At 46.1% G+C, this 21,690-nt stretch overlaps 2 protein-coding genes across 3 annotated transcripts; both read right to left on the bottom strand.

Annotated features, from left to right (window-relative positions):
• Window positions 1–1,165: 1,165 nt before the first annotated feature.
• On the bottom strand, window positions 1,166–4,971 carry VAMP2 (vesicle associated membrane protein 2). The gene is made up of 5 exons (XM_019665888.1): window positions 4,842–4,971; window positions 4,219–4,339; window positions 3,581–3,739; window positions 3,434–3,485; window positions 1,166–2,838 (listed from the first exon to the last, which is right to left on the bottom strand). Coding segments are annotated over exons 1-5 (351 nt in total). The 5' UTR covers window positions 4,844–4,971; the 3' UTR covers window positions 1,166–2,821.
• A 10,118-nt stretch (window positions 4,972–15,089) lies between these two features.
• Window positions 15,090–18,165, bottom strand: TMEM107 (transmembrane protein 107). 2 transcript variants are annotated; one of them, XM_019665885.1, is made up of 5 exons: window positions 17,104–18,165; window positions 16,879–16,946; window positions 16,671–16,771; window positions 16,081–16,207; window positions 15,090–15,887 (listed from the first exon to the last, which is right to left on the bottom strand). In XM_019665885.1, exons 1-5 carry the CDS (start codon window positions 17,188–17,190, stop codon window positions 15,818–15,820), a joined length of 453 nt encoding a protein of 150 aa, XP_019521430.1. In that variant the 5' UTR covers window positions 17,191–18,165; the 3' UTR covers window positions 15,090–15,817. The 2 variants fall into 2 exon arrangements, with proteins under 2 accessions (XP_019521430.1, XP_019521431.1); XM_019665886.1 differs by having other exon boundaries at window positions 16,111–16,207.
• Window positions 18,166–21,690: the final 3,525 nt, after the last annotated feature.

The raw sequence follows: 21,690 nt of genomic DNA, 5'->3' as shown, positions 1-21,690 counted from the left end.
TTTGTGGGCCAGGCCAGGCTCTTCACACAGACCCAGAGGCCGGCTCACTTACTACCTACCCACTGCCTCACAAATGAGAGTGAAATCCAGAAAGGTAACATAATCCGTCTTGACCAACATACTAGTCAGTAATGAGGCCAATATTTGAACCCAGGTTCAAAGGCCTACAAGAACTCTAAACCTGTATTCAGTAGATGAAATGCGAAAAAGCTCTGAGCACTGACTGGAATATAGTAAACCTTCAATAAATTGTGTACATTATAACAACTATGTGCCTAATTATAAAAATCATCTCGACCCCTTAGTACTGCTGAATCATTATCTCCAGGGAAGGGGCTTGAGAATCTATTTTAAAATGCATTCTTGGTAGTGCTTAGGAGTCCACAAGTTTGGGTTGCATATACTGCAGAATCCTCATGCTGCAGCCCAGAGAAGTGGGTCTTCCAGAGCTCTCCTAGCACACTTCACTCATTGTTGAAGCGCCTGGGGACAGGAATGCTAGGGTGCCACATCAGGGGCATGATATATTTATTGGGTTGTCGTTAAAGTCATGACGCATTTTTGCAATGAAAACGATAGAAAAAATAAATCATGAATTTTTCCGACAACCTAATATATCATGGATTAGTCACCAGCAGGACAACAGAGTGCAGGGGTAACAGGCCATCTACAGTCAGCTCCCACACTCAGCTGGGTCTCCCTGGGCCAATTTGTTCAATAAGTATTTATTAATCCCTTCTGGACACAGCTGGCACTGTGTCAGGAATAAAGGGGAAGAGATGTTGGCCGTTTACTTCAGGCAAGAGTAAATGACCACAGGAGTGAATGACTGCACAGCGTATGGGAGTTAAATCAAGGGGTAAAAGGGATCCAACAAACAGCAAGAACATGCCCCCACGCAAGAGAAAAGGGAGGTGAGGGGAAACCTGGGAAGCTTAGACCTCAGGGTTCACCAGGGTGAGACATAGATATCCACATTCCCATTAACTACTCTTGGTGCCCCCCCCCACGTGGCCACTTTGGGAACCACACTTCGTCCTGCCCAAGGTCAGGCCCTCTCCAGCAAAGCTCAGTCTCTTCCCAATGTATCTTTTCAACCTTCCTGTTAAACCTGCAGACCCAACACCCTTCCCACTGGTTAAGAAAAGATCTTAGAACAGACACATTTACTCATTACACATTTATTGTACATTTTCACAATCTGGATGCGCCACAGAATTGGGGGCATGGGGTGAGGGGAGGGGGGCAGGGGACACTGGGATAATATGGGGGGGTCTAGAGCACAACACCCCCAACCCCAGCATCTCTCCCTACCCTTTCACACCACAGCTTAGATCTCCTGCTCTCCCTCCACACAGACACCTTGAGTGTGGGGGAAAGAGTTTGGGGGGGGGGTCCCCTCTAGTGATAGTTTAAGGGACTGCACCCTTAAACCCCTAAAATTGTGCCATTTAAAAAGACATTAGACCCTTCCTCTATCACTTCACCTAAGGAGGAGACAGTTCTCTCTCTGGGCTCGACCACCCTGGAGAGGGGCGAGAACCCCCATCTTTCAGCAAGTCCCGTACACACATTGGCAGTGACTAGTACCCACGCTCTGAAATCAGCGAGGGCAGTCAGAGGAGCTGGGCAGTGAAGGAGGCAACACCTTCCAAACTGAGGAGGGTTTTCAGTCCAACCCCCAGCAGGGGTGGGGGCAGAGGAGACTTCAGGAAGGAATTGGGGAGATTCTCTGCCCTGCTCCACTCCTCTCCAAGGCAGTGATGACCCCTCACACACTGGCAGCCACCTCCCAAAAGATATCAGATTGTGGTCAACCCCCAACTCTCCTGGTGGGAGGAGGAGGGGGCAGATCAGGCAGATGGGAGGGAGACCCCATGGGAATGTCAGTTGAGTGCCCCACATGAAAACTGGGGATCAGGAATGTGGGGAAAAACTCTTAAGTGGCAGAATTATTGGTCCATCATAACACACTGAACTCCAAGACACTTACACACCAGCTGGAGGGAGGGAGAGGAGGGGACAAGAGGTTTGGAAAATGGGGGTAGGGGAGGCAAACTAGACTAGCGGGGTTAGGAGGGAATGATTCTGGGGGCCAGAGCAGCCTGGTTCCCCAAAAGCCCAGGCTCCCCACCACCTACAAGTAATGTCATGCAAATGAAAGTGTGACCAATGGGGACTAACTCCTCAGTAAAAAACAAACAAACAAAAAAACCAGACGGGTTGAAAAAAACGAAGAGTGATGGAACAAAAAAGAAAACCAAAAGGGATGTCAGTGTGCAAATGAATGCTAATTAACATGCTGAAAACTCCCAGACCTTGGGATTCTTAGGACCAAGTGGGGCCAGTCTCAGGGCCTCCCAAAGGATGCATAGAAGATGCACCTAGGGATGCCTGGACAATTGCTTTTGTTTTTTTTTTTTGTAGGGGGGTGTGGGTATGGGGAAGGCCAGGGTGGGAGGAAGGATCAGCTAAGTCCAAGGAAAAAAAGGGAGGAAGAGGGACTATTGCATAGCAGATGCAAATGAAGGGACTTGGGGCTAGTCAGGAAAAGAGGGAAAGGGAAGGATGGAAAGAGGAAGGAAGGGAACCTCAGGAAGGGGTGTTAAGGACAACCGGAAAAATCTTCTAGTAATAAAACTACAAACAGACCAAATATATATAATATTATATATGTATAAATAACAGCTGGCTATTTACAGGGGGGCACACACACAGACACACACGGATGGGGGGCTGGAAGATATGGCTGAGAGGTGGAGGAGCAGCTGGGAATGGGGGGGAGAGGCCCTTCTCTGGGCAGGGCAGGCTCCTCAGGGGTTTAAGAGCTGAAGTAAACTGTAGAGAGGGAAAGAAGGATGAAGGGGGAGAGGGGAGAAAGAGAGAGAAAGCAGGGTGTCAGGCCTGGCCCTGCTCCCATCCTCCCCACTCCCCAGCTGGCTGACATCCCTTCCCCTCTGGGTCTCAGGTTCTCCCCTTGTAAAGCAAGGGAGTTGGACAGGGGGTCTCTTCAACCCCATGGTATGGCCCTAGGGCCACACACCCCTAATCCTCTGGGCCTCTGAGACCACAGCTCTTAAATAATTTGGTGGTTGGCTTCCTAGCCATATATAAACCCCTGGGCCTTTCCTGCTCTCCCACTCCCCAATTTCAGGGTTCCCAGACTGGGCTCTTAGGCCCAAAGAGTCCTCAAGGGAGCAGTGAGGATCCACCAGCTTCCTTGCTTCCAAAAAATCTTAACAGAATTGCCCAGAACCAGGCAAAACGCAGGCTAAACATCAAGGTTTAGAGCTCTAGATGAATCAGAACTGCCATTAGCAGCTATATATGCTTTTTGATGAATAGTAAAAACTAGGTTAATGACCTTCAAAACCCAGAACTCATAGGGAAACCTCTCCAAAGAAAGGGCCCTAGCCACTCCTGCCCTACTCACCGATGATGATGATGAGGATGATGGCGCAAATCACTCCCAAGATGATCATCATCTGCAGGTAAGAGGGGAGGGTCAGTGGACAGACCACAAACTCCCCATCCACCCACCAGTCTTCCTGCCTGCCCTCCCACCTGCCTCCACCATTACCTTGAGGTTTTTCCACCAGTATTTGCGCTTGAGCTTGGCTGCACTTGTTTCAAACTGGGAGGCCCCCGCCTGGAGTGCATCTGCACGGTCGTCCAGCTCCGACAGCTTCTGGTCCCGCTCCAGGACCTTGTCCACGTTCACCCTCATGATGTCCACCACCTGGAGGAGGGGCCCACGAGGCAGGGGGTGTGCCAAGGTCCGCCTCAATGAGGGCACTCATCGGCCACCATGCCCACATACTGAACAAGCACCCTGATGTTGCCAGGCTAATATGCCAAGGACACACACAGAACACGCCTAGCACACCTGGGGACATGCAAGAAGTACACATCAGGGGCATGCTGATAGCCAGACATCTCAGATGTCATAGCAGCACCCTCTATTTATCCAGTTTCAAGTAGCCTGTCCGTCACCAGAGCACACCTGCCTAGGCTGAAACACCCTGGACTAGCAAAGCTAACACTCCAGGGCCCTTACAAGTGCATGCTTACAGGGATGGAGCATGGTATGTCTTTGTCCCAAAACTCATCAACGTGAACTACCATCACCCCCAGCCCAAAATGAACCCCCACACTGGTTTGCCAACCTTCAGTGTCCTTCCCACCGTCTTTTGGTACCCCCCACCCCGCCCCACTCACCTCATCCACCTGGGCCTGGGTCTGCTGCAGTCTTCTATTACTGGTGAGGTTTGGAGGGGGCCCAGGAGGGCCTCCCTCCCCAGCCGGGGCGGCAGGGGGGGCGGTGGCAGCGGTAGCCGACCTGAGGGGAGGGTCGGATTCAGACCCAGGGCCTGGAGCCTTCGGTCCCGCAGCCAGGGCTCCGCCCATCCGCCTGTCCATCCAACCGTCCCTCCCATTCCTCCTTTTCCAGAGGGAGGCCAGCCGATGGGAGCCCTAGATTCCGTCCGGCCCCGCCGCCGAAGAGCTGCGTGACCTTGAGTGGGGCCCCTTCCCCCCCTCCAGGCCTCAGTTTCCCCGCCTGTCAAATGAGGGCGACCTCACAGACTTGGTCCAGGGTCGACCCGAAATGACCGGCGGCAGCGATGACAGGGGCGGGGCGGGCGGACGCCGGGTCCACTTCCTCCCGCGGCCACCGCCCGCGCGGCCAACCCGGGTGGTGGGGCTCTCCCGCTGTCCGCGCGCAGTCACGGGCGCTGGCCTGGCCTCGGGGCGCGAGGGACGGAAGCCGAACCCCGGGTCCCGGCCCCAGCGCGGCAGCCGGGCGCAGGCCAGCCCGAGGCGGGCAACGGCGACCGACTCACATGGCGGGGACAGAGGGCGCAGGACTTGGCAGCTGCAGGAATGGCGGCTCGCGCTGGCTCCGACTGGCGCTGGCTACCGGGGACGGGAAGATGGCGGCTTCACGTCACCCACATCCGGGCACTGCGGGCGGGGGCGGGGCGCAGTGGCGACTGGTACGAGCCGGGCCGCGGGGGCGGGGCGCGGCAGGCCGCTGGGCGTGCCTGCTGAGCCTCTGCACCTTCCGCAGTCTGACTCCTGCGGCTTCCGCACACCTGCCGCTCTCCTTCCCTGCCAGACCAGAGCCCGCACAGCCGCCCCACCGCCTCTGCCACTTGCACCCTACGGTATCTCTGAACCCCAAACCACGTCCTCCCTCTTATAGAAACCTCAACCAGTCTGCACTCCGCACAGCCCAAGGTCTCATCCTGCACCCAGCTCCCAACGCCTGGTAACCCGCTTTCAGCCCTTGCGATGGGCTGAATGAAGGTGGAAAATCAGAAAAGGCAGGTGTCGATCCCGGGACAATGCGAATATCTGGGACCCTGCTGCTGAGGTGGAGTGGAGTGGCGGCACTTGGGAACCAATCCGTCACCCGCAGGTGGATGTTACGAAGGAGGTCTGAGGCCCCTGGCCGCTGAGTAGGGGGGTATGAAGGAAAGGAAATGAGGCTAACTCTTCCCCCACACCCCAGCCAAGTCACTGCGAGTGTGAAAGGTGCTCCACCTCACAATTGGAGTTCAGACCCAGGGTACCTGGCAGGCCAGGCCGGACTGAGGTAGGGCAAGTTTAGGACCCCAGGGATGAGGGCTCAGGCTGCCTTGTGGGGCTACTTCACGTGATGGCTGCAAAGTGGCCAAAACCTAGCTCTGGCCTATAGCTAGTCTGGCCTCAGCAGGAGGGCTCAGCCTTTTTTCCCAGGCGCAGGGCCTGGGCCCAAAGGGACAGTTTGTTTGTTTGTTTGTTTGTTTTAGGTGGAGAGAGCAATAGGCAAAGGGGTCGCCTGCAGTACTCAGGTTATATGGGACTGCTTTACATGCTGATTAGCCTCATAGGTGTGACCTTGGACAGTTCTGTCCTGTCTCTGGACCCAAAATACATTAGCTGTGTGGGCTCTAAATATATATATTTCTTATATGGCTTGATCTGGAACATGGTAGAGGAGTTTATCCACCACCCCTTTTATCCCTGACTGATCTCTCTCTTTTTTTTTTTTTTAAGATTTTATTGGGGAATTGGGGAAGAGAACTGTGTTGGGGAATTGGGGAAGGGGAACATTGTGTTTTTCTAGGACCCATCAGCTCCAACTCAAGTTGTTGTCCTTCAGTCTTAGTTGTGGAGGGCACAAGCTCAGCTCTAAGTCCAATCCCGCTTTCAATCTAGTTGCAGGGAGCTGACTGATCTCTCTGTAGGCCTCCTAAACAGACCCAGCAGCTGTACAAGCTCACCCGGCTCATTCCCAGCGAGCCTGACACTGCAGTCAGAAGATAGGACCAGGTGAACTTCCTAATGGGTGCGGTAGGTGGAGGCAAGTCTCAAGAATGAAGAAGAAGGCATTTTAGGGGAGCCTTAGTGGGGGTGCTCACTGTATCCCTGGAAGGGAAGGAAGGAAGGCTGGTGTTCTTGGCCTCTGAGACAAACAGGAGCCAGCTTCCCAGGGGCTCCGGGTATGAGAACCCCACCTTGCAGTACCTCACCCTCTCCCAGCAGAAGCCTGGGGACTGGTTGTGTCACCAGAGGTGTCATTTTCCAGCTGTCTGGGGGAGGTGAGTGAGCAGAGATCATGTGTGTTGGGTGTGGGGACTCAGCAGACCTAAGATAAGATGCTCTCAGCTCCCTCCTCTTAGGAGCAGCCACTTCACTGGTCCTTGTGCACTAACACAGAATGTCTCATGGCTCAGCCTATGTGAAAAGGAAGAATAGAGCGGCTTCCGTGAGGGCCTCAGATCATACTGTGGGGTGCTAGCTCTGACTTTTAGGTCCTGAGACTACTCTACGCTCTAGCCAGAGAACAAAAATACCAAATTCTAAGCTTTTAAGTTCAAAAGCCACAGGATCTGTGTCTAAGACAGGGAAGATTGGACAGAGGTACAAACAGGCAGAGCCCCCCCACCCTGACCAAAGACCCTGCACGAGCCGTGGAGAAGCTAGAGGAGGACAAGACAAGATGTTAGACGCTTGTTTAGGAGTGACCCCCATTTCCCCAGATGGCCAAATCGAAGACATGGAAGGAACAGAATCCAGAATAAAGTTGGGTAGCCAAGGCCATGGGGTGTGGCTTGGAAAGCTGGCATATTGCTATCACTACTACGGAATACTGGAGGCAGCAGCAGCAGCAGAGTAGGAATGAGAGCAAGTGTGATCCCATGGAGGCAGGGACCATGAGGATTTATCTCAGACAGAGGACTCTCTCTGAGCAGCTCTTCCTGGCCCCCACAAACATGTGCTTTGGTGTTAAGGAACTCCCCAAATATAGATCAATGATGGAGGCAGGAGAAGGGGGAAGGGTGGGATGACTGAGCTCACTTGGAATTGAATGCGAGAATGTTTTCTGCAAACAGGTAGAATGGAGAGCCAAACAGAGGTAAGTTGAACTAAAGAAAAATAAGGTAATATATTTGCATAACTAGATATGGCTTCTACGTTTACCAGCTTCAGGAGTTGGCAGCTGAATCTCTGGCCCCAACTCCCAAGGCTCATTCAAAGGATGTGGGAGAGGGCCCAAGTACACATCTAACAAGCACCTCTGGTGATTCTGATGTCGTTGGCACAGAGAAAACCTTTTATAAAGGGTTTCTTTCCCCCCTCTTCTAACACAACTGACTGAAAAGTTGTGATGGAAGGGGGTTAGATCGTTTCCACACTAACTCATGAACTTGCTCCATCCACATGAGTTAAACCTGACCAAACTGGTAATTATAATTTCAGAGACCTTGTGTGTCCCTTAATGCAGCTTGTAAATCAAAGCCTTCTAATTAGGAACAGAAGCAGCATGCCCTCTGGAATACTGCCTGGAATGGGGATGGAGGAGCTGGCCCTACTACTGTGACACTCAGCAGCTCAAACCCTGTGACCACTGGCTGAGCCCTCCAGTCAGGAAGGCTCTGGGGCTACTACCTAAAAAGCCCTGGGCTCATGGAGGGAAGAGAAACTCCCAGGGACCTGCTGTGTGCAAGAGGCTTCACAGAGATTGCCACATGTGCTCGGTTTTTAAATTAAGTAATGTGACTGCATTCTCCTTGCAAAATATTAAAACATTACACATAAAGCTGAGGTTCCCTTGGTGACCCCCCCAACTCATTTATCTTTTTGTTTTACTTTCTAGATGGTTTCATATATCCTCCTCTTTGGAGAAAAATAGTTTAGTTATATTTATTTTTTTTTCCACTTCCAAAATGCAGTATCTTCTCTCGTCTCTCTGAGGATAATAATATTTTTTTAATTCAACATTAAATTTTAAACTAGGTAATAGGTAACACAATCAAAATTCAAAAGGTACAAAGGAATGTAGGTACAATGAGCCCTGGTTCTGAGCTGCTCAGGACCCACACCTGACACATTTGCGGTCTCCAGTCTTGTAAATACTTGTAGATACTTCTTTTTTCTTTTTAAAAAATACAAATGCTAACAGACTATATGTATTGAGTTGCCCCTTCCGTTCTTTTTGTTTGTTTCTTTTTACTTTCCAATGATAGGGTTTTTTATTGTTTGTTTATTTGTTTGTTTAATGCTGTGTATGGGAGAGTGTCTCTCTCATTTTAGAGACTTTCCTCAAATGTTGGCTGGTATTTTGTTCATATTTAATAGGGAGCCACCAAGAGAATGATTGGAAGCTGAGGGGGGCAGGAGGAGGATTCATTAGCTACCATATCAACCTTGCTGTAGAGCAGTAGAAGACTTTTCAGGGGGACTCTCCCAAGTGTTGCTAGGTAGCAGAATTTCCCTGGTGCCATTCAGTTTTTTGAGAGAACAGTATCCTCCATTCTCCATCCCCTGGGGGAGTGGATCTGAAACAGGGTGGGGGCTTCTATTCCTAGCCTCAATCCTCAGCCTCTGCTGGTCCTGGTGTTCCCAAGTTCAAAGCCTCCTTGGAAATGAGCATGTGGAGGGCGGGGTGGTATGTGTGAGGGGCTAGCCCCAGGGATCTTAACACTAAACACAGACTCTCAGCCACCCCTGCATTCAGCCAGGTTGGACCCAGGGTCTGACCTACAGGATTTGGGGCACCACGTCCTCCTGATTCCCTCTGCCTTACTTGGTTTGTCACCACACTTTGGCTGCTGTCCAGCCTCCAAAGCCTTGTTGAAATCTTCTGTCTGCGGCTGTCTTCTCTCCTAGTCTCTTCATATTTATATTTTGTTTTATTTTATTAGCCATCCTGCCACCTGTTGGCAGCTCAGCTGCAGCTCAGCCCGGGCCAGGAATCAAACTGGCGACACTGTTGCTCAGAGCTCGCACTCTTGAGTGAGCTCTTAACCAACTGAGCCACTTGGCCGGCAGTCTCTTAGTAATTATAGATTTACACTTCTTTGACTCCTCTCCTGTTATTTAGTTAACCTTTGGAAAGAAGAGAAGACAAAGGCTCATGGCCAATCTTTCATGTTTACACAGAAGTCTTACCACAGTTTATTTAGTCTCTCAAGGACTAGGCTGTTTCCAGTTTTGTTGTTGTTGTTTGTTTGTTTTTTGCTATTACAACAGTGCTCTTAGGAATGTTGTTGTAAATATTAATACCTGCCATCATCAATCAACCCTCAATCCTATGAGTTAAGTATTGTCATGATTTTACATTTGGGGAAATCTAGGCTTAGAGAAATGCCTTGATGGGTCTTTATTTTTTAATTGGCTGATCAACTTTTTTTCACATATAGAATATCTCTACATTTGGGGGGGGGTATAAAACATAATATACATACATAGAGTAGTATCTTTCTAATCTGTGTAGTTCTCCCTGTACCAGTGCCAGAAACAAGGCAAATGAATAGTGAATGAATGATGGTGAACTACAGTCTTAGTGAGGAGTGTTTTCGTAGAGAATCCAGCATAGCTGGGGAGTGTTAGTAGTGAACTCCCAGGCACCTTTTGGGAAGGATGAGTTTGAGCAGGACCTGTGTGTCCAATGTTCCTGTGAGGACAGCCATGATTAGGCTGGTGAAGCCCTGATCACTTGCTATCAGTTTGGCCAGGGAGCCAACTCCTGTCATTTCAGTAGGGTAGGCCCGGCCCTCAAGGTAGTATGGGAAGCAGGGTAGTGTGGGCATGGGCAGTGGGGGAGCGACATGCCAGAGCCCTGTGTGAGCAGGACAAGACACAGGCTTGTCCTCTGGGACTAGCCTTTCTAACCCTTCACTCATTAGAGATTCACTGGGGTTAACAAGCTCCTCTATTTGGGGGGAAGATGTCCCCCTCCAGGTAGTGTGGTTGGCAAGAAGCCACATCTCCCTTATTTCCCATCATATTGCATGCCAAGCCCAGAGACTGGCTGGTGGTGGATGCTCAATAAAGTCTTGTAATTGAGTCAGCTGATTTGTCTGACAGCCAAGAGACTTGGGTTTTAGTCACAGCTCTCTCTGTCTCCATATCTGCAAGCAAATAGCTTTCTCCTTGGAACTTATTTCCCTTATTTAGAGAAATGAGGGCTCTTTCATAGTACAATGCTAGGCATTCTGCTGGCATCAGGAGCTGCAATAACACACAAGAAAAGAGATCATTAAAACATAATATGTCTAGGGGCTGGTGGAGTGGCTCAGTTGGTTAAGAGCTTGCTCTGAGCAACAGTGGTTTGAGTCCTGGCTCAAGCTGAGCTGCTGCTGAGCTGCCACCAGGTGGCAGGATGGCTCAGCTGAAAATTTTTTTTAAAATAAAATATAGTATGTTTGTCAATGATACCTCAATAAAGGTAAAAAAAAAACCACTTAATGAGATCTTTGATGGACATAATAATCAAGACACTTGACAGCACAGCTCAAACAGATTTAAACCAAAAAGGAGAATCTGATGGCTCACATAACTGGAACATAAATGGAACAGCAGGATCCAGGTGCTCACATGATGTCAGCAGAGATCTATTTCTCCTTTTCTAGCTCTGCTGGACTCTGATTTAGCCTCATTTCCAGACAGGGAACACAAGCAGCTGCAGGCTCCTATTCTTTTAAAATGTTGTAGTTTGTATGTTTTTCTTTTTAAATGTTATGTGGTTCAAATTCCAAAAGTTTAGACGAGCATATGGAGAGAGTTACTCTCCCACCCTATCTCCCAGCCACCCAGCACAAGTCCTCCCAGTTCCCTATGCCTCCTTCCAGACATGTTCTGTGCACACAGCTTTCCACTTCTTTACACAAATGGAAGCAAACTATACAAACTGTTCTGTGCCTTATTTTTGTCATGTAACGGAGATCATTCCATAACAGTGTATAAAGTTTGCTTTTTTCCTGGCTCCATAGTATCACTGTGATATAATTTAACCAATTCCCTGTTGACATTTAAATTGGTTCCAATCTTTTGCCAATACAAGCAAAGCTGCAAAGAATCTACACATTTCCATTTCACCTACGACTATGTGCAAATGTGTAGGGCTTATTCCTAGAAATGAAAATTCTAGGTCAAAGGGTATGAGTATTTGTGATTTGCATTGATTTTGATTTTGACGAATATTGCCAAATTGCTCTCTGTGGATGTGTTACCAACCTTTACTCCCACTAGCAAACAGGTGAGGCTTGTTTACTTAAACCCATACCCTCTCCAACTATATGAAACTTTTTGGTCATTACAACTATAAGTTACAAGTAAACATGGTTTGCATTTTTCTTACAGTGAATGAGATTAGCCATCTTTTCATATATTTGAGAGTTCTTTATGTTTTCTTTTCTGTAAAATGTCCACACACATTTTTTTTGTATATTTTTTATTGGGTTATTGGTATTTTTCTTACAGATATGAAGGTTATTATGTATCAAAATTAGCCCTTTCCCTGCAATATGAATTATATTTCCCCTAAATTGTCATCTTGTAACTTTTGCTGATTTTTTTTACCCTGTGTACTTTTAACATTTGTAATATATATTTAATATTTAAATGTATCAGTCTTTTATGACTTCTGTGTCTTGTTATCATACTTAGAAATGTCTTCCCCATTCCAAACTATTTACTTCTGTGGTATTCTTGCCCAAAATGCATAACCTCAATCTAATCATGAGAAAACACTTAACAAATCAAAACTGAGGGACATTCTGCAAAATAACTCACCAGTACCGGTACTCTTCAAGTATGTCAAGGAAAAAAAAAAAGACTGAGAAACTGTCTCAGATTGGAAAAGCCTAAGAAGACATTATAATGCAAAGTGAAACCTTGGATTAGATCATGCACCAGAAAAAGGGCATTAGAAAACTGGCAAAATTCAAATAAGATATGTAGATTAGCTAATAGTATTGTATTGATGCTAATTTCCTGGTTTCAATAATTATACCAAGGCTATGCAAGATGTTAACATTTGGAGAAGATGGGTGAAGGGTATAGAGGAAATTTGTACCATTTTTGCAGTTTTTCTGTAGGTCTAAAATTATTCAAAATAAAAGTTAAAAATGTCAAAGTTTCTCTGAGTACTTTCATGGTTTTATTTTTTACACTGTAATCTTTTTATACTGTACCTGTAATATAAGGTATTGACCCATATTTTCCCCCAGATGGCTACTCAGTTGTTCTTTTATTGACTAATCCCTCTTTTTCCCACTGATATTTTTATTTTTTAATTATCTATTTATTTTTTTAATTGAGGTAAAAAATACATAACAAAATTTACCATCTTAAGCTTTTTTAAATTGTATGTTTAGTAGTGTTAAGTAGATTCATTTTGTTGTGCAAGCAATCACCAGAACTCTTTTCATTTTGCAAAACTGAAACTCTATACTCCTTAAAAATTCCCCACCCCATCTCCAGAGCCCCTGGAAACCATTCTACTTTCTGTCTCTATGAATTTGACTACTTGTGGTACCGCATATAAGTGCAACCAAGCAGTATTTCTTTTTGTGACTGGCTTATGCTGATTAAGAAGCCAATAATTTCACAATAAAATGAAAACCTATTTCTGATGCTAATTGGCAAAGCTTCTGGTGTTGACCAAGAAACAAGTAGTTGAAGTATTTGTAGTAGCTACTTCTGGAGTGTGGATGAGGGAATTCAGGCTGAGAGGTTAAGTGACCTACCTGTTGCAGGTCACACAGCCAAGAAGAGTAGAAGGTGCACTGTGAACCCAGGATGGGCTCCACAGCTTGCTCCCAAAGCCTTTGCCCTGAGCCAAGGCTCGCATAAGAAAGAGAGCCAAGACTTGGAAACCAGAAGCATCTGGTTCATCTACAAGAGGTAGATGAAGTCACCCAAGGAGTAGTGACCACCAACATTTAAGGGGCAAGTGGAGGAGACAACCCCGTAGTATGTCCTCAGTGACTGACGCACTGTGTGTATTTATTGGGTGAGTCTGAGAAGGAGCAGCCAGGACAGTGGGAGGCAAACTAGGGGAACCATTTTTCAGAAGCCAAGCGAGAAAAAATTTAAAACGAGGGAAGTAGTCAACATATATGCTGAAAAGAGGTCAAGCTAAAGTCTGAGAAGTGACCCCTGGATTTAGGAACAAGGGAGTCATTGATAATGAGCAGTTTCCTGGGATGATAGGGGCAGGAGAGTGCTGGCAAATGTTTAACAACCAATTTTCTAAAAAAACGTATCCATTTATGTATGTACATAAGTTTATTACAAATTTTACTGATATAAAGGATATGTAACACAATGTACAAATAATAAAATATACAATATTCTTTATTGTAAATTCCACTTTTGTATCCATTTCATAAATGGAGTTGTATCCTAACTACAGGTATATGAGTAGTTCCAACATAATGTTGGTTGATATTTTTATTTACATTTTCAAGTAAGACAAAAAATGAAACAATGAAGATATGATGAAACTTCCATCTCCTCAGTGACTTGAGTGACTTTGGTATTCTTGCCCGAAATGCATAATCTCAATCTAATCATGAGAAAACACTGGACAAATCTGGTAATAGTTTACAAACCCTGGCAAATCCTGGGAGAATATTTCCTCATTTTTTTGTGCTATTCACAATGCAACAGTTACAGACACGACACTTCTAAGTTAAATCTGCATTAACATTTTCTCCACCATTTTCTTTTAAACTTTATTGGGAAACAGTGTGTTTTTCCAGGACCCATCAGCTCCAAGTCAAGTAGTTGTTTCAATCTAGTTGTGTGTGGGGGGGGGGGGCGGGGGGGGGGGGGAGTGTTAGGGTTAATCCCTACTCCATAGTATCTGTAAGTCTAGCACTTACCACAAGTTGCTATTAAATTACTCTGGGAGTACTGGATATTGTTTTTTGTCTGTCTCTATGAGCCATAGTATCTGTGATGGCTGAGGTTGAGTACCGGTCATATTCACATCTTCCCTCAGTACCTACTACAGTGCTTTACATATAGTAAATGCTCAATAAGTATTGAATGAAAGCTCAGGATGAAGGGCTGCCAGGAAAAGAAACATGGTCAGGGAAAGGTTATATGTGAGGCATCACCAGGAAGCATCTCCTTGGATGCCTTTAGCTTATTTAAAACGGCCTGGGTTCTACCAGTTAGGACTAAAAAGTATACAGAGAACTTTCCCAACATACATACACTTAACCAGAAAACATGACCCTGAGAACATTCATCCTGTAATGTTAGGACTTGAGACTTATAGTTTGTGTGTATGATGGCCAATAGCGTATGTTTTAACAATTTTTTAAAAACATGTTCTTTTCATGTGCTAGCAGACAGAGGTGGGTGTTGTTTCTCTTCTAACAACAGGTCTGCCAGGTTTTTGGGTAGGAACTCCAATCACCAGGGAAGTTCTCCCTGAGCACGTGCCCTTCTTACCATGGTGAGGTGGAAGTTTTCACAAAAGATCGTTTATGACACCAAGTATGATCAACATTAATAAACGTTTTAAAGAGAAGCCCGAGATAACAAAAACACTTACTGGTGATAAAGTTCTCCGTAAAAAGGCTGGAAGTAATTTCCACAAGTTAAACAAAGTCGCCTACATTAATACAATACCCCTAAATCAGAAAAACCCGGTTGCAGTAACTAGAACAGGCTGCTTTCAAGAATAAGAAAAAACAACGAGAAGTAAAGTACCAACAAACGAAATGCTATAAAGAAAAAAATTACCAAACAAATAAATACTTAAGTTCAAGACCTCTAAATACCAATTATGAAAGAAAAGATCGTCAGGAAGAATCAGAAAGGAGCAATCAGGGTGTTGCAAGTCCTGATTACGCTGAGCCGTTAATCACGAGTCATGCGAACTCCAATCATCATGTTCTAATCTGCCCTCCAAAGAGGAGGAACAGGTAAGGATTATCCTACCTGACGATAACCGTTAACCAACGGCATTGACCATATTCAGTGAAAAAGATCCCGCTATAATCTAGGGTGAGTACATAACGCGTTAGCCAGAGCTACCTAAAATATTCAGATTCTTCCATTTCTATTGCTACATTTATTTGCAGATCTTTTTAAAATACACATTTTTTTCCATTTGACTGCCAAAAGGGATAAACTAACCTCCCAGAATGCCCCACTCCACGAGCTTGCTGTAGTAACCGTTGGCATTATTTACATATCTCCGCCCACTCCCTTCCGCCAGACGTCTACCGTAATAACCAAAAAAGCGATCCAGTCTGCAAGGAAAACAGCCTTCCGTTTCTCTAGCAGTCTGGCTACCCCAATTCTCTGAAATTTTTGTAAGCATTGATCCTACTCTAAAATAGGTTTTATTACAAAGCACTAAATAAATGCTTATAATCCCAGACTCGACAGATAATTACTCTAACACTAAAATCTTTCACCAAATGCAGTTTTAGGGAAGGCTGACGACTTTGCTTTCCTCCTTCCAGGAACGGTGAATGGTCCCTTGCTCCCTCCAGCCTTCTTCTCTACGCTCCCATGAAGGTTATCAGAAAGGTTTCTTTTTCAATCCAAAGACGCTGATGAATAATGCCATTTCAGTGACAGCTGGGAGGGCACTGTGGAAGGTAAGGTGGTGGGTTCAGGGACCCTTCCAATAAAAATCCCCAAACCAGAGACCCCACCCTCAAAGTGTAGGTGGAGTGGGACTTCAAAAGACTAATTACAGGACATTGAGTGGATCTGGTATCTCACACATGGAGTAAAGGGTTGGGTGGGGGAAACCTTCAGATTTAGAGTAAACCTTCCTACCTCATCCCCAAACATCGGATGTTACTGTACCTGCAGAAGACAAAAATGTACCAGTACGTGGTGCATTCCCAACGCTCAAATATGAAAAAGGATAGTGCCACAGATGCACTACAGTGAGCCCCTATGGCTGGGGAACACACCTGAGTCAAGGAAAGTCTTTGGATCCATAGGCAGTGATAGGCCAGAAAAGGCCAGTGGTGGCGCTGGCATCTGCAACATGTTCAGTTCTTGCTCCCTTGCCAATTGCAAAGGCACAGAGCCAGCAACACTGCCTTCTGAGTTTTAGGACAGCCATGTGAGTAGAGAGGCCAGAGCTGAGCCTGCACTGGGACCCCAGGCTACCACCATCCCAGATCTAGGGGCCAGCCTGGACCCTTCATATGAGGTAGAAGTAGGTTCCTCATTTACCTCAGGCCACACGGGAGATTGTATTAAATCTTCTGCATTATCTAAGAAGACCTCTCAACTGGAGAGATTCTGTCTGCCTGCTAGGGCTGACTCTATTGTGCCCAAAAGGGCTAGTTAGGTGGCTGAAAGGAGTAGTGATGGAAATGGGCCCTGTGGGAAAGGTACGCAGGCTGAAAGGATACAGATGAGGCTCTGGGTACTGTTGAACATGGAAACTCCTGAGAAGAAACCAGCCAGCTCCACTGCAAAGAGGCCCAGGGTGACAGAGAGCACTGCCACCAGCCTGCAGAGAGGAAGGGGGTTGGCTCAGGCCTTCTGGACTTCTTCTAAGACCCCTCCACTCCCACTACTACAATATTTAATTCTGACCACCCCGCCCCAAGTGCTCACTGAATGTCTTGCTTCTCATACTCCTCAGGAGTAAAAGTGAGAGGCAGGCAGGCCTGGATGTTGCTGTCCTGTTGAGCAGGTCACAAAGAAAGAGAAGTGAAAGAGGGGTGGACGGCGGGGGATGGGAGGACCCAACCGGGTCAGGTACTGGGAAAGCAGCGGGATTGGGCGGGGACCACCCCGAGGTGGGAATGGGGGTGGGAAGAGGGTGGCTGTGGGTCTTACCCGGGACCAGAATAAGGTGATGACGACCACCAGATGCGCCAGGAGCGTCAGGAAGCGAGAGGGCACAAGCCCCGAGATCCGGCCCATGGCTCCCAGAGGTAAGGGCACCTCCTGGAGCAGAGGCCTTGGTCTCTAGGGCTGGAAGCTCAGGGATGGCCACTCCTGAAGTCCACCAGGTTAGCAGGCAAAAATTCAACATACACCCCCTTCCCGCTCTCACTGGCGCCGCCCAGTTACCTTAGCAACCACATATGCAGGCGCTGGGACCGGATCTCTGTAAACCTCGCGAGAGCAGTAAATTCTCCAGCCGCTGCGGGCCTCTTGGAGTGCTTAGGTCCGGGGTCCGCAGGGGTGGTCCCAGCAGGGTGCCCACCCCCCGCCAGTTCGTCGCGCGCAGCCGAACCATCTGTTTGCACCTGAGACTGAGTGCTGTGACTGGGCCCCGCACCGCCGAATCTTCCTACGCGGGTCCAGCGGACGGAAACCCGCCCTGTCCTAGCCTGGGGACACCCCTTCCTCCGCAATGCCCTACGCCGGGAGCGGCCCGGGGCCGCACCCCATTGCGTAGCCCAGGATGACCTTCCATGTAAGAGTGGCTCGCTGCTGACTGCTGTCACCGCCGCTTCGGACTTAGGGCACCCCCACGCCCTAGGCATGGACACTCTCCCCTTTCCTCCTCCGCGTCCCTCTAGCTTCCCATTACCCTGGGTCAGAGGAGACGAAGGAAACCGAACGTGGAGAGGTGGATATCCCTAGATTGTCCAGCTGTCACTTATTGTCACGGAGCCCCTGGTTGTCCGAGGACCCTAGACCTGAACCTTCCTTTATCCTGATTCCTCTCAGACAACTTTGCTTAGTTGGATGAGGGATTTGCAGAGAGCAGAAAATGGCCAGCTCTCTTGAACTAGAATGTGGATGAGAGGCGACTTTTGGGAAGGGAGTGGACTACGGGGCCGACAATGAGGGAGTGGAAGAAAGGAATGGTACCCCCGAGTCCCTGGGAGGCAAGGAGCGGGCGGCGACGCAGACTCTGCTCCGATTTTATCTCTTTCAGGTGTGGACACCCGACTTTGCCCAGCTACAGTGCAAGAACTTCTCACTGTCGGCGACCTCACTGACCTTTGTGTCTCAACGGGGATCCCTAAAGAACAGAAAGTTCTCACCTGTGATTATTGCTCAGAGTCCAATAACATTCTTGTAGGGACCTCCCTGCCCACTTCCCAGAAGAGCCAGCTCTCTCCCCACTCCCTCTTTCAGTTCTTTTAAACCGGTCTAAATTACAAGTCCAAGAGGCATTTCTGATTTATTCATTCATTCATTCATTCATTCAACCAACAGTTATTCATTGACCAGCTAGTAAGTGCCAGGTGCTGTGCTGGGCTCTTGTTCTTGACAAACAAGACAGAAGTTTCTACCTTCGTGGAGTTTATATTCTTGTCAGGGAGATAGACAACAAACATGCAAATAAATAATAAATCTGCATGGTAATATGTGCTATAAATAAAAATTTTAAAGGGAAACACTAGAATAATATTGATCAAGGAAAGGCTCTTTGAAAATGGGTCATATATTCTTAATCTTTGTTTTAGGAAATGTGGTCAAAATTAAGAAGAAACACCTTTCTCTTATCCAGGACCCCAGTGTAATAAATTGACTTCCTTTTTCTAAACCAGTGGATGAAAGATTCAGAACTCAAAGAGATAGTCAAAAGATGCTGCCTCAGGTCATGAAAGACAAAGACAGTAATACTTCCAGATTAAGGGAGACTAAAGAGACCTGACAAATTTAACATGGCAGATTTAATGTGTTATCCTAATAGATCCTGGACCAGAAAAAAAACCCAAACAACTTTATTTATTAGAAAGGAATTAGTGGAACAATTGGCAAAATTTGAATAAGGCCTCTAGCTTAGATAATAGTATTGTATCAGTGTTAATTTCCTGATTTTTAAAAATCATTCTACTGCCTTTATGGAAGAAGATGTCCTTGTTAAAAGATACACACTGAAGTGTTTAGGGAGAAAGTGGGATTATGTATGCAATTTACTATTATATAGTTTAGAAAAAAATATATGTGTCTGTAGAGATAGAAAGAGACAATGATTAAGCAAATGTGATCTCAATGAAGGTACATGGGAATTCTTTGTATTATTTTTGTAACTTTTCTGTAAATAAAATTATTTTAAAATAAAAAGTTTTACATGATAAGCCCTTTTAAAGTTTTTCTTCCAGGTCTTATACAATATTATCAATGAGACATTAAGTTGCATTATAAAATGAAGGAATGATTTCTAGGATTGAAGGTCCCTAAATGTTGGACTACTATATATTGAAACCATATAATGGCATTTTCATATAATACCACTTCCTTTGAGGACAGCACAACCTTTTCCTCATAATGGAGACAACTGATCTCCAAAATTCATAAAACAAAAATTGCAACCAGTTAGACTTTTCAGAGGAATTATTTTTATAAAGATTGAGGTTCAGCAAAGTCTATTTTCTACTAAAAAAAATATTGGATGATAATCAAATATTTACCCACACTGGTTTCTCAGCTTTCAGGTGTACAGGGGGCGTTTATTTTAACTGTTGAGTCATTTCAAAGTTCTGAAAATATTTCCAAACGTCCCTCATTTCAGGTCAGACAGGCAAATTCATCAAGTACAGTAGACCCAACTGTTTCTCTCCCTTGAGGTAACCCTCATCACTATGAGACCCTCAAAATGAGTAACATTGATGACACCTAAAGTACAATAAGAGGTAGGATTCCTGTATTCTCCAACATAGAAGGTATAGAGTAGCAAGCATGGAAACATTCTTATCAAATAGACAAGATGCAGGGACTAAAGGCCTTCTCATGCTTTTCTTCCCTCTGCCTATAACTTACATGCCTTTTCTCCTGGGAATGGAAAGCCCAGGCCTTCAGAGCCAAATTCCTCCAGTGACAGTTGATCAAGTCTGACTGTTCACACATGAAGGAAACACTGTCATAGCCTGAAAGTGAGGAAAGACTGGGACCTGCTTTTGCAAAGTGAGGTCCCTGGAACAAAGAGAATAAAGAGGAGTCAGCTGTGTTAAAATCTGGGGAAAGAGCACTCTAGCTGGAGTAACATCACGTGCCAAAGTCTTTAGTTGGGAACAAACCCAATGTGTTTGTTGAACAGAACGGAAGCTAGTGCGTCTGAAGCCTAGCAATGGAAGGGGAAAAAAAGATCAGGGTGAGAGACAGGATCAGGGCGTAGACAAGGGTCAAATCATGTCGGGCCTTGCAGCCATGGGAAGGGACACAGATTTGTATTCTAGAAGGTGACTTTGGTTGCAACATGGAAAATGAATTTTAAGAAGATTTTAAGCAGAAGGCTAGTGAAGAAAGCACAGTTATTTAGGAAGCACAAGACGAGATTGGAGCAGGGTGGAGTCAAGGAGGTAAAGTGGAAGGAATCAAGAGTTCCGTTAAAAGATAAGAAGGTCTGAACATGGGGCTGTGGGTGGGTAAGAAAAAGGGAGGGGTCAAGGATGATAGATTTGGGGCTCCAACAGCTGGAAGTTTGGGGCATTCTGCTTATCATAGGCTTCCTGACTGGGGGACTGACTAGCTAGAAAGAACTGAATAGTCATATTTCACATTGTGGATTAATAAATAGTGAGCAGACGGATATTTAGCTATGTCCTGTCATTTTCCATGACCTTGGTTCACAGATGCTTGACCTAAAGAAATCTCAAAAACATTGCGTTTTGGAGCCAGCCTGTGGTCGCAGGAGGTACTGCTGCTGACTTGGTGTATGTATCCACTCATTCTTAGGGGGAACCCGCGTGTCCTAACGTTTATTTGAACTGGTCGTAGAACTTAGAAAAAAAAATTTATCATGGAAAAATTCAAACATATGTACAAATTTTAAAAATAGTATAATGAGCCTTTTTGAAGCCTATCATTCAGCTTCAACAATTACCAAACGTGGCAACCTTGCTTCCTCTATACTCTCCCTCCCAACCGTACTAGGTTATTTTCAAGTAAATCTCAGGCATCACCAAATAGTTCAAATTGCCCACTCATACATTTATTTTTCTTTACAGTTTCTTTGAATCAGGTCTAAATAAAGTCCATACATTGTACTTGGTTAGTGTGTCTCTTAAGTCTCTTTTAATATCAGGTTCTTCTCCTCCCTCCTTCCTCCTGTTTTCTTTTCTTGAAATTTATCTGTTGAAGAACATCAGGCCATTTATTTTACATGTTCCTCTGTGCCTTGTGTTTCCTGTAAACTGGCTATGAGATCAGTATCGCATTTAATTTTCTGGTAAGAATACCTTATGGGTGGTGGCTTGTACTTCTTATTCTATCACAGCAGGAGGGATTTAATGCCTGCTTGTCTTTTTCTAGTGTAAAATCTGAGAAGTGGGTTCAGACTGAGACAACCATTATAAAGTTCCCTATCACTTTTCATCTATGGGTTTAATTGATCATCACAGCCTAGCTCCATCATTTCATGAAGGGTTGCAAAATGGGGATGTCCTAATTGTATCATTCCTTCTGCATTTATCACTTGGGATTCTACTATAAATAAGAATGTGCCCTCATCAACTTATT

The sequence above is a fragment of the Hipposideros armiger genome, unplaced genomic scaffold, assembly GCF_001890085.2.
Source record: "Hipposideros armiger isolate ML-2016 unplaced genomic scaffold, ASM189008v1 scaffold_457, whole genome shotgun sequence".
NCBI classification, from domain to species: Eukaryota; Metazoa; Chordata; class Mammalia; order Chiroptera; family Hipposideridae; genus Hipposideros; species Hipposideros armiger.
Note: the sequence above shows the minus strand (reverse complement) of the source record. Positions and strands in the feature narration are given on the sequence as shown.

Bases quoted from the DNA above. Each gene is read 5' to 3' on its own strand.
- TMEM107 (XM_019665885.1), bottom strand. From the start codon at position 17,190: ATGGGCCGGATCTCGGGGCTTGTGCCCTCTCGCTTCCTGACGCTCCTG. The intron at 16,947-17,103 runs GTAAGACCCACA...CCTGCTCAACAG, and splicing joins TCACCTTATTCTGGTCCCGG to GACAGCAACATCCAGGCCTG. The intron at 15,888-16,080 runs GTAGGAAGGTTT...TACCTTCCACAG, and splicing joins ATCCGATGTTTGGGGATGAG to TGCCCTCCCAGCTGTCACTG.
- VAMP2 (XM_019665888.1), bottom strand. The intron at 3,740-4,218 runs GTGAGTGGGGCG...CCCCTCCTCCAG, and splicing joins CCCAGGCCCAGGTGGATGAG to GTGGTGGACATCATGAGGGT. The intron at 3,486-3,580 runs GTAATGGTGGAG...TCTTACCTGCAG, and splicing joins ACTGGTGGAAAAACCTCAAG to ATGATGATCATCTTGGGAGT.